The sequence below is a fragment of the Carcharhinus amblyrhynchos genome, unplaced genomic scaffold (genome assembly GCF_965287045.1).
Source record: "Carcharhinus amblyrhynchos unplaced genomic scaffold, sCarAmb.v2.hapA scaffold_518, whole genome shotgun sequence".
NCBI lineage: Eukaryota > Metazoa > Chordata > Chondrichthyes > Carcharhiniformes > Carcharhinidae > Carcharhinus > Carcharhinus amblyrhynchos.
In genome coordinates this window covers 84,006-99,324 of record NW_027650258.1, presented here as the reverse complement: position 1 = coordinate 99,324, position 15,319 = coordinate 84,006, and the positions used below count along the sequence as shown (strand labels likewise).

Here is a 15,319-nt window from a genome sequence, read left to right as displayed (position 1 = left end):
ATCACAGAATGTAGTTGAGGCCAAAACATCGTCTGATTTCAAGAAATTGGATATAGCTCTTGTGGTTAAAAGGATCAAGGGATTTGGGGAGGGGGGAGGGTGGTGATGGAGGCAGGATCAGGATATTTGAATTTGATGATCAGCCATAACCGAGCGGGCTCAAAGGGCTGAATGGCCTATTCCTGTTCCTAGCACAAGACCCAGCTCAGCTGAGAAGTAAGGGCCTAATAATGGGGTTCTTTCCATAACTTGATGCTTCACTGCACAGTTCAGGGATCTGGAAAAAGACTTATTTGTAACTTCAGCAAGATTGCTTCACAACTGGACAAAGTGCACACATCACGGGGACTGACACGAAAACACGTCAATCCCGCCCCATAAGAGGTAACAGCATCAATTGGGACATCTTGTTTTGCTTAGTTTTTAGGCTGTGTTAACACACAAGTTATGGCACCCAAACAGGCCATTCTGCCCATCTGCTGCAGGCTAGTTTTTATGTTTCACACAAACCTCCTTCTGAGCCAGAAGTTCCTCACGCCCTTATGTGTATCACCAGCTGCCAGTTCAATACATCGACAGCATTCAGCTTGAATACTTGCTGTGGGAGTGTGCTTCATGTTCCAGTCACACTCTGGGGGACCATGTTACTCCTAATTTCCCAAATGCATTTATTACTGATAATCTTACACATCATTGTCCTGTCATTAGAACTCTTTCAGCCTTTCCTCAATGTACAGATCGTGATCAGGCCATCACTCAACCGCTCTGACCCTCCGTACTTCTGTAACCAACTCCAGCACCTCCAACTCTCCCTATGTAACCTCTTCCAGCCCCACAACCCTCCCTATGTAACCTCTTCCAGCCCCATAACCCTCCCAATGTAACCTCTTCCAGCCCCAATACCCTCCCTATCTCTGTAACCGCTTCCAATGCCTACAACCCTCTGTAATTCTAACTTCATCCAGCCCATACAATCCTTCCTATTTCTGTAACCTCTTCCAGCTGCTACAATCTTCCACATTTCTGGAACCTCCTAGAGCCCCTATGATCCTTCCAATCTCTGCAGCCACCTCTAGATCCTACAACCATCCATATCACTGTAACCTCCTTTAGCCACTACAAAACTCTGCATCTCTAAAATCCTCCAACCCCTGTAATCCTATTTATGTAACTTCCACTAGACCTTACAATCTTCCCTATCTCTGTAACCTCTTTGAACATCTGCAACCCTCCCTATCTCCACGAATTTCACCAGCACCTACAACCCTCATTATTACAATAACTCCTCTATCCCCTACAAGCATCCAATCTCTGGAACCTCCCCCAGCCAATTCAACACTCCCTTTCTCTAACCTCCTCCCTTTCCGGCAACATTCCCTGGCTTGCAACCTCATCCAGCTCCCTAGAACATCCTTATAACATTAACGTCCTCCAGCTCCCGAGGACCCTCTCTTACCTCTGTAATCTCATCCAGCTCATTTAACCTTCCCTATCTCTGTAACCACCTGCAGCCCCTTGAATCCTCCCACTCTCTGTAACTTCCTACAGCCCTGCCCATCTCTGAAACCTCCTCCAGCCCCTATGTCCCACCCCTATGTAACCTCCATGAGTCTCCTGCAATCTCCCTATAATGTTATTCTTCTACAATCCTTTACAACCTTCCCTAAAACTGTAATATCCTCCAGCCCTCTACAATGCTCCCCATCTCTGGAATGTCCTCCAGCCCTAATGACCTTCTCCAGACCATCCAAACCACCGTATCACAGTAAACACTTCAAGGTCCTAAAATTCTCCCTATCTATGTAACCGCCTACGGCATCTGCAATCATGACTTTCTCTGCAACCTCCACAAGATTCTACAATCCATCCTATCACCATAACAACTCACAGCCTCTGCAACCATCCCTATCGCTGTAACCTCTTCCAGTCATACAAACCTCCCTACCTCTGTACCCTTCTCCAACCCTTACAATCCTCCTATCTCTGTAATCTCCTCTAGCACCTGAAACTCTCCACTGACTGTAACGTCCTTCAGTACTATAAACCTCCTGATCTTTGTAACTTCCTCCAGCCTCTATAGCCCTCCCTATCTTTGTAACCTCCTTCAGACACTACAAGCTTCCCTAGTTCTATAACCTTGTCAGTCCCTAAAAATCTTCCTACCTCTGTAACCTCCTCAAGTTCCTAAAACCCAGCTCTTTAACCTCCTCCAGCCCCTACAGCCTTCCCTTTCTCTGTAACTTCCTACATCCCCTACAACCTTGCCTATTTCTGTAAGCTCCTCCAGCCTCTACAACTTTCTCTATCTCTGTACCGTATGTCAGACATCTATTTATTGACTACAGCTCGGCCTTCAAAACCAACAAAATTCATCTCCAAACCCAGTGGCCTCGGGCTTGGCTCTTCCCTCTGTGACTGGATCTTCAACTTCCTAGCCCATAGACTGCAATCAGTAAGGACAGGCGATGACACCTTCTCCACAATTATCCTCAATACTAGTGCCCTGCAAGGCTGTATCCTCAGCCCCTTACTATACACCTTATATACTTATGACCGTGTGGCCAAATTCTGCACCTACTCCATTTTCATGTTTGCTGATAACACAACTGTAGTGGCTCACATCTCAATCAATGACAAGACGGGCTACAAGAGAATTTGGTGAAATAGTACGATAATTTGGGCCTGTGTCTGTGGGAGTTTGTGCATTCTCCCTGCGGATGCGTGGGTTTCCTCCGGGCGCTCCGGTTTCCTCCCACACCCCAAAGATGTGCTCTTAGGCTGATTGGTTTTACCAAATTGACACTATTCTCCCCTGAATCTGGCTAAGTCAGGGGTTCTATTCGTAGACACGCAGGGTAGAATAGGTGTAGGGTGATGCGGCGGCGCGGGCTTGTTGGGCCGAAGGGCCTGTTTCCCGTGCTGGGTTGTTCTTTGTTGTTCTTTAACAATAATCTCTCCTTCAATATCAGAAAAATGAAGGATAGTTATCGATTTCAGGAAACAAAGTGGAGGACATGCCTGTGTATATAAATGGTGATGAAATGGAGATGGTCAACAGCTTCAAGTTCTATTGTTAAGGAAGTCCACCAATGTCTCTACTTTCTCAGAATGTTAAGGAAAATCAGTATGTCCACTACGACTCTCACCAATTTATACAAATGCACCAAAGAAAGCATCATTTCTGGATGCATCACACATTGGTACAGCTCCTGAACTGACCAAGACCCCAAGAAACTACAAAGCATTATGAATGTAGCCCAGTCCATCCATCCATTGACTCCATCTACACTTCCTGCTGCCTCTGGAAAGCGGCCAGCATAACCCACACACTCGGATATACTCTCTGCCATCTTCTTCTATTGGGACAAAGATACAAAAGTCTGAGAACACAAACCAACAGACTTAAGAACAGCTTCTTCCCTGCTGTCATCAGATTTTTGAATGGTTCTATCATATATTAAGCTGAGCTTTCTCTTCACCCTACCCCTAACTGCAACAATATATTTTGCACCCTATCCTTTTACTTTTCCCCTATGTACTTCATGAACAGTATGTTTTGCCTGTAAAATGTGCAAACAATACTTTTCACCATATCCCAGTACGTGTGACAATAATAAATCAAATCAAATTCCTCCAGCATCTGCAATCATGACTTCCTCCACAAGCTGCTACAATCCTATCTCTGTAACCTCCTCCGGCCTGTACAATCCTTCCTATCACTGTAAACTCCTCCAGTCCTTAAATCTCTCCCTATCTCTGTACCTGCCTCCAGCCCATACATTCCTCCCTATCTCTGGAACCACCTCCAACCCTATCTCTGTAACCTCCCTTAGCCCCGGCCACCCTCCCTATCTCTGCAACCATCCCTATGTAATCTCCCCCGACCCTACAACCATCCCAATCCCTGTAACATCCTCCAGCCCCACAATCCTCCTCACTCCATAACCTCCTTCACTCCATAACTCCCCACAATTGTTTCTCTCTCTGTAATCTTCCCCAGTCCAGCTCTTTGAGATCTTTTCCATATTCCTAATTTGTATTGTTGCACCATTGCTGATCGTGTCTGCAGCTTCCGAGCTCTGGAATTCCCTCCGTCAACCTTTCCAGCTCGCTCTTTCTCTCTCCTCCTTTAAGACATTCCATATAAAACCATCCTGTTTGACTGAGTTTTTTGGTCACCTGTCCCTGATGTCATCTCAAGTGGCTTGAGGTCAAATTGCTCTTGAGAAGGTACCTTGGGGTTTTTTACTATTGGTTAAGATGCTGTGTGAGGGCACATTGTTGTTTCTTTGTCACGTGATGGTTGGCAGTGTGTGACAGACATGGGGCTGGGGTGGGGGGGGGAGGGATTTCCCCTTTTGTGCTGCTACCATTCTACCATCTGAAAGGTGATTACCTGAAACAGCAGCTTTGCCTCTCTCCTCACAGTTGCTGCCAGACCTGCTGAGTTCCTCCAGTATTTTCTGCTTTTGTTATGGCTTCAGAGTTTCTGCTTATCTTTCAGATTTTCTTCCGGTGTTTCAGATTTTTTGAATTTGCTTCACTTTTTTTTTCAAATTTTATGTTTCAGAATGTTTTCGGATTTTGCTGATTTCAGATTTTGCTGATTTCAGATTTTGTGTTTGTTTCTGTTTTTTTGGTTTCACATTTTGTTTTGGATTTTGTGTTTCAGATATTGTTTTTTCCCCCCACATTTTAAGTTTTATTTCAGATTTTGTGTTTTGTTTTAGATTTGTCCGTTTCAGATTTTACGTTTTTATATTTTTTATTTTTCAGAGGTTGTTATTTCAGGTTTGATGTTTTATTTCAGCTATCCAGTATCTGCAGGATTTTATGTTTTTTCAGGGCTGATGCTGACGTGTTACCCGTGAACGTATGACGTCAAACCTAGCACTGCGTTTCACGCAAACGCGCAGCCTCAGATCAGACGCCGCAGCCAGGTCTCGGCGGATGGGCCAAAGGTTCGGCACATGCGCAGTCCGCGGCTTCGCCTCTCCCATCCAGCAGCGCCCGGCCGCCATGGCCCGAAACGCTGAGGTGCAGCTGCCGCCGCTCCGCACGCTCGACGATTTTGTTTGCAGCTCGGCCCGTTTCAGCTTGCCGGACCTGAAGGATCCACTCAGGTGGAACAACCGGGTTATCAACAACCTGCTCTACTACCAGACCAATTACCTGGCAACGTTGGCAGCCATTCTCCTGCTGATCGGGTCAGTGCCTCCTCCCACCTATTACGTCCATTGGGTAATGCTGATGTCAATCAGGGCGCGGCTGTCATCTGATTGGTCGGTTAGCATTGTCACGCGCTGTCGTCCCTATCAACACTGCATCCTCATTGCCCGTTGGATGAGAGCGCTGTCAGCTGAGCCGAGTTTGTGATCTGATTGGTCCACATCACAATGACCATGGGGGCGAGCGAAAGGAAAGCCCTCCAATTGGATTGAGTCCCTTTGCATGCCCCTGAGAGTCGATTGGTCACGTTCGCTGTCAATCAGTCCTCAACCAGTCACGTGGGCAGATGCCCTGTGATTAAAGGGATGGGGGGGAGGGAACAGGCCAGTGGTAGGGCGTTTGTTTTTAGTCATCAATTAATCTATGCAGCCTTTAATGGTCTTACTCATGAGGGAAGTTTGCAGGATAATAGTGATAGAATCAAGGAGGGAGTAGGAGATCAATCAGATATTTCAAAGGGCCAACGTAGGCAAGAGGGTTAAAAGGAAATTGCTGGAGATGCTGGAATCTGAAACCAAAAGAGAAAATGCTGGAAAATCTCAGCAGGTCTGGTAGCAGCAGCAGTAAGGAGACAAAAGAGCTGGCGTTTCAAGTCTAGATCATCCTTTGTCAAAGTTGAAAGTGGGAGATATTTATACTGCAGGATGAGGCAATGGAAGATGAGTCCTAGCTGTAAAACCAGGGGAAAAGGCTGCTAATTGTAGTCCACAGAGAGAAGGGTGTTAATGGCCAAATGACAGAAGCTGTAAACTGTGCCAAGTGGAATTGGGGGATGGATGGAACAGAGGTAAAATTTAGCAAAGGGGGATAAAGTAGGAGGAAGGGGGGTGGGGGAGAAGAAAAATGAAGAAAATCAATAAAGAAATCCAGTCTACTTAACTTTAAGCTATTTCTCTATGCTGCACAGATATATGTGTTAACAGCATCTTTACCTATTGCTCACAATTAATAAAATAAAATGGCCTTCCTGACTTTTCTGTTGCTTGCCATTTTAACACATGATCCTGCTGCCATGCCACATGGCTGTCCTTGGCTTGCTGCAATGTTCCAGTGAAGTGCAACACGAAATGGAGAAATAGCATCTCAGCATCTGATTGGCAATTTACAGCTTTTTGGTCTCAACATCAAATTCAACAACTTCAGGTGATTTGCTCTGCACCACTGCACTGCCTTTGTTTTCATTCTATTTTATTTTTTACTGTTCTCTATCTTTTCTTTTTCCTTTTTTTGTCCTGCCCCCACTCTTTCCCCCTACTTCATCCTTTTCCCTTACCTTTTCTCCCTGTTTGCTTCTTCCCCTTTTTTCTAAATTTTAATCTCTATCCCATCCATTTCCCCCCTTCCAACCCCCCTGCTTCTAACGCCTACCCCACTTCCGACCACCTTCTTCCATCCTTTTTACGCTGTGCTCCCCCCTCAACCAAGGGGAACAACTGCTTCTTATTCACCCTGTCCATACTTGGCGACAAGAAATGAATCCACACTTCTCTACCTCAATCTCATCCTCAGAGACACAAACTCTACTGACTAGTCCCAAGACTTTCTCCTGCGGGCAATACTGAGGGGAGTACCGCATTGTCGGAGGGCCAGTACTGAGAGGGTGTTGCACTTTTGGAGGGTCAGTACCAAAGGAGTGTCGCAGTGTCAGAGGGTGAGGGAGTGCTGCGCTGTCAGGGTCAGTGCTGAGGGAGTGCTGCGCTGTTGGGGGGTCGGCACTGTTGGAGCTGTCCCTTCAATTTCGATATTCAATTTCCTGCAGTCAATTTAACAAGAAGAACAACAACGAAGGATTTGTTTTGGACCCAACATTTTCCCATTAACCATCCCAGCACCACTTCCACTTTTTGTAGTTGTGGGATCTTGCTCTGCATTGATCTCAGAAGTGGGTATGCCGGCGTTGGACTGGCGTAAACACAGTAAAAAGTCTGACAACACCAGGTTTTAATCCAACCGAACAGCAGGTTAGGTGTAAGGATTCGTATTCTAATCGGTAATCTCTAAACAGTCTGTGCTTTATATGCCCTGTCTGAGGCCAGAACTCTCCATTCACCTGACGAAGGGACTAACCCCGAAAGCTTGTGCGTTTACTATCAAATAAATCAGTTGGATTAAAACCTGGTGTTGTCAGACTTTTTACTTGATCTCAGAAGCACATTTCTGTCAAAAAAAAGCTTTAGTGTCTGGAAAGGCTGGTACTTTGACAGAGTGAAAGGCCCTGAATCATGCTGCAGAATAGGAGTCCCTTCAGCCCATCGAGACAATGCTGGCTGTTTGAAAGCTATCCAGTTAATCCTCTTTTACTCTGCTCTGCAACTTCTGTACAAATCTGTGCATTAATCCAATTTTGTTTTGAATGTACTGCCATTGTCCTTTCACAGGAATACTTTGTGTATTAATTACATTCTTGTTTTCCTCTGCACTCTGGTCTTTTGCTGGTGGTTTTTAAGTAGCACCCTCTGGTTAGCAACCCCCCTACTGTTATCGCCTTCTCCTGATGTAGTCTATCAAAACCCCTTGTGATTTTGACATCTCTATCAAATTTCCCTCTTACCTTGCCTGCTGTCTGAAGGACAACCCCAGTTTGTGTAGCTCCTCACAACTGCCAGTCCCTTAGCCCTGCTGTCATCCCAGTCGATATCATTGGCGATACGGTGGCACAGTGGTTAGCACTGCTGCCTCACAATGCCAGGGACCTGGGTTTGATTCCTGGCTTGGGTCACTGCCTGTGTGGAGTTTGCACATTCTCCTCGTGTCTGCATGGGTTTCCTCTGGGTGCTCCGGTTTCCTCCCGTGGTTCAAAGATGTGCGGGTTAGGTTGATTGGCCATGCTAAAATTGCCCCTTAGTGTCTTGACATGCATAGGTTAGAGGGATTAGCAGGTAAATATATAGGGATATGGGAGTAGGATCTGGATAAGATTGTGGTTGGTGCAGACTCGATGGGCCAAATGGCCTCTTTCTGCACTGTAGGGTTTCTACGATTCAATGATTTCTGTGATTCACTGACAACCTCACCTGCGTTTTTTTTCCTAACAAAACCTTCAGAAAGGTTGATGCCCATTTTTGGGACACCTGTTCTCCAACTGCAGTCCAGCCGGCGATCAACGTTTAGATCGATCTATCAGCTGCTCTTCCACACAGACATGGATCTCGACTGGGAAGATAGTCTGAGTCATAGAATCATCAGTCCACCAACAGTAACTACCAAAGTCACATTAACTCCATTTTCCAGCACTTGTCCCATATCCTTGAACATTTTGATGTTTCGAGTGCTCGCCAAATGCTTTTTAAAGGTTGTAATGTTTCTGGTCTCCTCTACCCTCCCTGCTAGTGCATTCCAGATTCTCACCATACTCTGAGTGAATTTCTTTTCTCAAATCCCTTCTGAATCTCCTGCCCTTTACCCTAAAACTATGCCCCTCAACCAAGGGGAACAACTGCTTCTTATTCATCCTGTCCATACCCCTCATCATCTTATACACCTCAATCATTTCCTCCCTCAGCCTTCTCTGTTCTAGAGTGAAAAAATCCATGCCTATCCGGTCTCTCCTTATCGATCAAATGCTCCATCCCAGGCAGCATCCTAGTGAACCTTCTCTGTACCTCCTCTCATGCAATCGCATCCTTCCTGTTGTGATGTGACCAGAACTATACACAGTACTCCAGACTTTTGAATGAACCTACCTTACATTAGGTTGATCTTTCTCTACACCCTAGCTATAATTGTAACACTAAATTCTGCACTCTCTCGTTTCCTTCTCTATGAACAGTATGCTCTTACTGTATAGCACGCAAGAAACAATACTTTTCACTGTACATTAATACATGTGACAATAATAAATCAAATCAGTTGTGGCCTAACTACCATCTGTACAGTTCCAACATAACCTCCTCATACTGTATATCAGAACTGATTAAAAACAAGTGTCCCATATGACTTCTTAACTATCCTATTCATCTGCTCCACCACCTTCAGGGAATAAGGATCCAAGATCCATCCAGTCCCTGAGCTTCTTGGTGTCCTGCCTTCGTTCATTACTCCCTTGCCTTGTCTTTTCCAAAGTACTTCACCTAGCATGTAAGTGTTAAACACCATCTGCCACTTCTCTGCCAACTCATCTGTATCTTCCTGTAACCTGCAACTATCTTCTTCACCGTTAACCACTCTGCTAATCTTGGCATCATCTGCAAACTTACTTAACATTCCTCCCACATTAGCATCTGTATCATATATGTACAGAACAAACAATAATGGACCCAGAACTGATCTTGGTGGTACACCACTGGACACCAGCATCCAGTCACTCAAACAGCCTTCTACCAGCACACTTTTGAATCCTGTTACTAAGCTAGTTTTAGATCCTTCACACCAAGTTTCCCTGAATTCCATGTTCTTCAAGTGCGACCTTGTCAAAAGCTTTACTAAAATTTATGTAAACTATATCAACTGAACTTTCCTCATCAACACACTCGATTGCATTTTTGAAAACGTTTATCAAATTTGTTAGGCATGACCTTCCTCTGACAAAGCCATGCTGACTGTCCACGATCATCCCATATCTTTCCAAGTGGAGATTAATTCTCTCTTTCAAAATTTTCTCCAATATTTTCCCTACCACTGATGTGAAACTCACCGGTCTATAATTTCCTGGTCATCCCTACCTCCCTTCTTAAATAGTGCAACCTCATTCTCAGTCCTCAGTCTCTTCGCCTGTGACGAAAGGGGAATTAAAAATTTGTGTCAGAACCCCTACAGTTTCTAGCCTTGCGTTCTCCACAGCAGCCTGGGATACAGTTCATCCGGGCCTGGGGATTTGTTCATTTTTAAGGCTGTCAAAGTCTCCACAACCTCTTCACTTCCTATGTCAAACTGCTCAAGGTCCTTACAGTCCCTTTTTCTGAATTCTTGGACAGAGTGGCAAAGGAGAAGCAGAGGGAGGATCCTGAGAGAATGCCACAATGGTATAGGGCCTGAGATGGGCTGAATGGCTGATTTGGTCCTTAATTCTCCTGCAAACTTGAATAGAGCTTGGAACTCCAAGACTAACAGAGGTCTACAACACAAAAAAAGGCCCTTTGGCTTATTGTGTCTGCGTCAGTCAAGGACAAAACACCCAACTATTCTAATCCCATTTTCCAGCATTTGGTCCATGGTCTTGGCATCACAAGTGTACATCTAAATTCTTCATAAATGTCATGATAGTTCCTGCCTCCACCCATTTTCAGTCAGTGAGTTCCAGTCTCCTTTGTGTGAAAAGGGTTTTCCTCACATCCCCTCCGAATCTTCTGTCTGTTACCTTAAATCTATGCCCCCTAGTCATTGATCCCTCCACCAAGGAGGAAAAGATTTCTTTCTGTTCACTCCATCTTTGCCCCTCATAATTTTATACATCTCAATCTTCTCCCCTCCTACCCCCAATTTCCTTTGTTCCAAGGAAAATAACTCCAGTCTACCTAATCTTTCTTCATAACTAAAACTCTCCAGCCCAGGCAAATTCCTGGTGAATCGCCTTATTCAAGATTCTTGAGGAAGCTGGTACTGGTTCCTGGGATGAAGGGGTTAGCTGATGAGGAAAGGTCGGGCCTGTGCTTGTTGAGAGTTTAGGAGAATGTGAGGTGATATGATTAAAACATATCAGATTTTGAAGGGGGGATTAGATTTGACAGGAACAAGTGCCAAGAGAGGTCCCTTGTGAGGGAATCCTGAACTACAGTGTGCACGGTTTAAAGATAAAGTCCCATTGAAGACAAGATGAGAAGGAATTTCTTCTCAAAAGGGTGGTCAATCTGTGGAATTGTCTCCTCCTGGACAGCAGTGAGGGCTGTGGGTCAGTAAATATATTCAAGGTCCCGAGTTAGAGACATTTCTGATTGAGAAGGGACTCGAGAGATGGGCTGGAAAGTGGGGTCAAGGCCACAGTCAGATCAGCCATGATCTCACCAAATGGCATCGCAGGCTCGATGGGCCAAATGGCCTACTCCTAAATCGTACATTTGTATGGATCGTCTTTGATGTCACAATGTACCTGCAGGGGAGGTGACGGCCTAGTGGTATTATCGCTTGACTATTAAACCAGGAACTCAGCTAGCCAGGTGCAAACCCCGCAGATGGTAGAATCTGAATTCAATAAAAGATATCTGGAATTAAGAATCTACTGATGACCATGAAACCATTGTCAATTGTCAGATTCACTAATGTCCTTCAGGGAAAGAAATCTGCCGTTCTTACCTGGTCTGGCCTACACGTGACTCCAGAGCCACACCAGTGTGGTTCACCCTTGAGCAATTAGGGATGGGCAAAATATGTTGGCCAGCCAGTGACATCCATAACTCACAAATGAATAAAGAGAAAAGGCCTGTGGGCCCATCCCCCCTTCCCCCCGCTCGCCCCACCATTGCTCTTGCTCTTTGGAATGTATAGCATCTGTGCCAGCAGCCATTGGCCACCTTGTAGAAAATGTCACTCACCCACATCGCCAAGAGTCCACAAGCAGCGGACTGCACACTTTTTGTGTTCAGTATTGCAGTTTTCTCTGAACTCTCCTTATTAGTTTTTCCTGTGTAAACAGTCACAGTGTACCTGCAGTTTGCAGCCACCAGGTGGCGGTGCAGAGTGAGTTTTGGGAGCTATTTATTGTATTTGCCAAGCGGTGAGTTGGTAAGAGGGGATGTGTGGGGGCGCTGGGGTGAGATGTGCAGGTCTGTCTGATTCCCTCTTCTGGTGCAGGTACATCGAACCACTGAAGACTCTTCTGGGCGGGATGGTAGTTACTCTCCTCTTCCTCGGTTTTGTGTGGTCAGCGGAGAACAAGGCAGTGATCCGGAGACTGCGCCGGAACCACCCGACCCCCTGCCTCGTGGTCGTGCTGGCGGCCAGCTACTGCCTCCTCTCGCTGATTGGGGGTGTTGCTGTTTTCCTGTTAGGAATCACCCTTCCCATGCTTTGTAAGTGTGCACTCTGAACTTGACGCTAATTGAGAAAGTTTTCCTGGTATTCCTGCCTAACATCTGCTCCCATCTCTCACTTGCCAGCTTGCTTACCGTCGCCAGGTTGTCTCCACGTCTCCATCCATTCTCTCCCCGTCACCCCCACCATTCCCTCACTAACCCCCCTCCCCCTCCCATCACCTCCACTTTGCCCTCTCTCTCCAGTTGATCCTCCCCACTCTCTTTTCAGTCATCATTTAATCCTTCCCCCCTCTTGTCCCTCCCTCGTGATTACTCTCTTCCCACTCCACGTTTGACATTTCTTCACATTGAGGATCCATTCTCTCTGCTTGGGGCAGTTCATGGGTATAACGGCGATGGCAGTTCATCGTATAATGACGGTGTATGTCAGGCCTGTAACCTGAGCCAATACCTGAGATTAATTGCCCATTCATGCTCCTGCAATTCTGTCTTCCCGGATTGTGTATCCAGGCCTACCAGAGGTGCTTGCATGCTCATCCTGGTTGCCTTTAATCCTCCCATTGTGCTGAAATCTGTAACTGCTATCTGGTGATCATTGAGTCCTCTATTATCCGTGCGACAGTGGAAGTCATTTGTCCCAAAGTGGCTGGAATGAGTGGCTCTTTCCTTTGAGATATTTTGCAAGTCATCTGATCCGACAGGATTTTCCTTTCTCAGGATGAAACACCAGTTCAAACCAGGAAGCTGTCCATGTGAGATATCTTAGCACAATCCAACAATGTAAACACTCCCTGACGATACAGAAATTCCCCACATTTCACCACTCCATTGCACAATCTGTTCAGGGTGGTATTTCCCTCCCTTGAGTGACTTATCTGCTTTGCAAAATCTATCAAAGTCTAACCGTGCCCCTTTAGGATTTTAACATGTTCTTTTTTTAATACATTTCATTCAAGAACACTTAGAGAAAGTTCATACCTTCGTCTGTATCCAACTGATATGCTTCAGTTCACAAAATACTTGAATTTGATTGGACAAGTGACAATGCCCCGGTCACACCTTATGTCCTCTTTGGCAAGGATGTACCCGCATATCCACCTCATTCTGCCATTTAGCCCAAACGGTTCACACTGCAGAAAGACATCCAGACAATCTTTCTGCCATTTTCCACAAGAATAACTTTTAAGTAACTATTCCCTGCCACCATGTTATATATTACATCAATCAGGTTGCTGAAGGATACCACTGGAGTGGTACATTGCACACTTTAGTAAGCATTTGCACGGACTTGCAGATAAGAAACAAGCATCTCCAAATCCAACACTCAGTCTGTACCCATTCGGAGAAATAAAGTAAGTCACGGAACACAAACCGGGTCATTCTGCAAATACTGCCTTTACTGCCGCTCTCTTTCTTTCTTGCTGTCTCCCACCTCAGCCCAGCTCTCCTTCCTGTCTTTTCCTGCCTCCATCCCCCACCGCCCGCCACTGTTCCCCTGCCCCTCTCCTTGCTTCACAAACTTTGTCATTCCAACACATGGGCGTGTGTCTGTGGGTGCGTGTGTGGGCGCGTGTGGGCGAGTGCGCGGGTGTGGGCGAGTGCGCGGGTGAGCAGGTGAGCGCGCGGGCGGGTGCGCATGGGCACATGCGCGGGTGTGTGGGTGCGCACGCAGGTGTGTAGGTAGGCACGCGGGGGTGTGTGGGCACGTGCGCAGGTGTGTGGTTGAGCATGCGTGCCTGTGGTTGTCTGCATGCGACAGATGCACGTAGGCAGCTGTGTGCGAGGGGTGGGCGTGCGGGTGCATGCAGGCATGTGTGTGCGGGTGCATGCACACGTATGCATGCATGTATGGGCATGTGCATGTGTGCTCGTGTGTGTGTATGCATTAGTGTGGACCTTTGCATGTATCTGTCTTGATATTTGTCTACTGTGGGCCTCTGTATTTCTGCCTTATCCATGTGTGGACTCTGCTGAATGCTTGCCCCATTTTGTTCTTTATCCAGTGATTATAATCCATGCCTCTCTGCGTTTACGGAACCTCAAGAACAAGATTGAGAACAAGATTGAGAGCATCGGCCTGAAGAGGACACCGATGGGCATCCTTTTGGAAGCTCTGGGACAGGAACAAGAGGCAGGATCCTAAACAGGAGAAACGAAAGAGAAGGAAGCTGCGTATCCTTGTACTGCTTCATCATGGGCCCACTGCCAATGATCCAGTGTCAGACACATCCCCTGATCCTCACACTCACTACACGCATTCACCCATTTAGCTCCAAGGAGGAAGAAAAGGTCGATGTGGATTCATTGGATCACTTCTGCCATTGCCAGCATCTGTGTTTGACTCTGTCTCTATCTGTTTCTGGATCCTGCATTCTTCATTCTGGGATCAGCATGCATGGCTGAAATATCTAACCTTGGCTGCTGTCAGTCTTTACCGTGTATCTAACCTTGTGTTGTACCTATTCTGGGAGTGTTTGATGGGGCCAGTGTAGAGGGAGCTTTACTCTATATCTAAGCCTGTGCTGTATCTATCCCAGGAGCGTTTGACAGGTGCAGTATCCAGGGAGCTTTACTCTGTATCTAACTCTGAGTTGTCGAAGGAGCAGTCAAGTGAGGAATTAATATCTAATCTGAGAAAATGATTTATTAGAAGTCTTGTGTTTATTGTGTCTTTGAATGATTGAGATTCCAGTTGTTGACAAGTGAATACGTAAGTAATTTTATTTCAGTTCAATCACCAAGTATTTGAAGTTCTCAAGCATGGTGCCTGTGCAAGTCTTATCCCAGCAGTACTTGTCTGTTTCTCTGTATGTGTGTCTGTAATATATATATTATATATACCTATATAGGCATTATATTAAGCGGTCATTCCCTCCATTGTATGGATATGAGTGTGTACAGTTCAGTAAAGGACTTTTTTACTCTGATGCATTCTTTTAAGCGACTTATTTGTGATATTGAAGCCTCAAATAATTCACTGTGCTGCCTGATAATGCAAGTTGACAAGGGCCACCAATACATGCCTGCACATGTTGCATATCTTGAATTGAAGTAGGCATACAAAATGACCCAGCTTTTCCTTGAAATACTGAAGATAAAGAAACTTAGATGCATGTTGGGAGGCAGTGGCATAATGGTATTGTCACTGGGCTAGGAATGAGGAGACCCAGGGAAATGCTCTG

General features: G+C 45.9%; 1 protein-coding gene across 1 annotated transcript; it reads left to right on the top strand.

Moving 5' to 3' along the window:
- Positions 1-4,860: 4,860 nt before the first annotated feature.
- On the top strand, positions 4,861-15,064 carry praf2 (PRA1 domain family, member 2). Its single transcript, XM_080184008.1, has 3 exons — positions 4,861-5,207; positions 11,956-12,173; positions 14,141-15,064. The coding sequence occupies exons 1-3, from the start codon at positions 4,876-4,878 to the stop codon at positions 14,278-14,280; spliced, it is 690 nt and encodes a 229-aa protein (XP_080040134.1). The 5' UTR covers positions 4,861-4,875; the 3' UTR covers positions 14,281-15,064.
- The last annotated feature ends 255 nt before the right edge of the window (positions 15,065-15,319 follow it).

Coding starts and splice junctions, on each gene's coding strand:
- praf2 (XM_080184008.1), top strand. CDS start 4,876: ATGACGTCAAACCTAGCACTGCGTTTCACGCAAACGCGCAGCCTCAGA. Junction 5,208..11,955: donor GCCATTCTCCTGCTGATCGG/GTCAGTGCCTCC, acceptor CTTCTGGTGCAG/GTACATCGAACCACTGAAGA. Junction 12,174..14,140: donor AATCACCCTTCCCATGCTTT/GTAAGTGTGCAC, acceptor TTCTTTATCCAG/TGATTATAATCCATGCCTCT.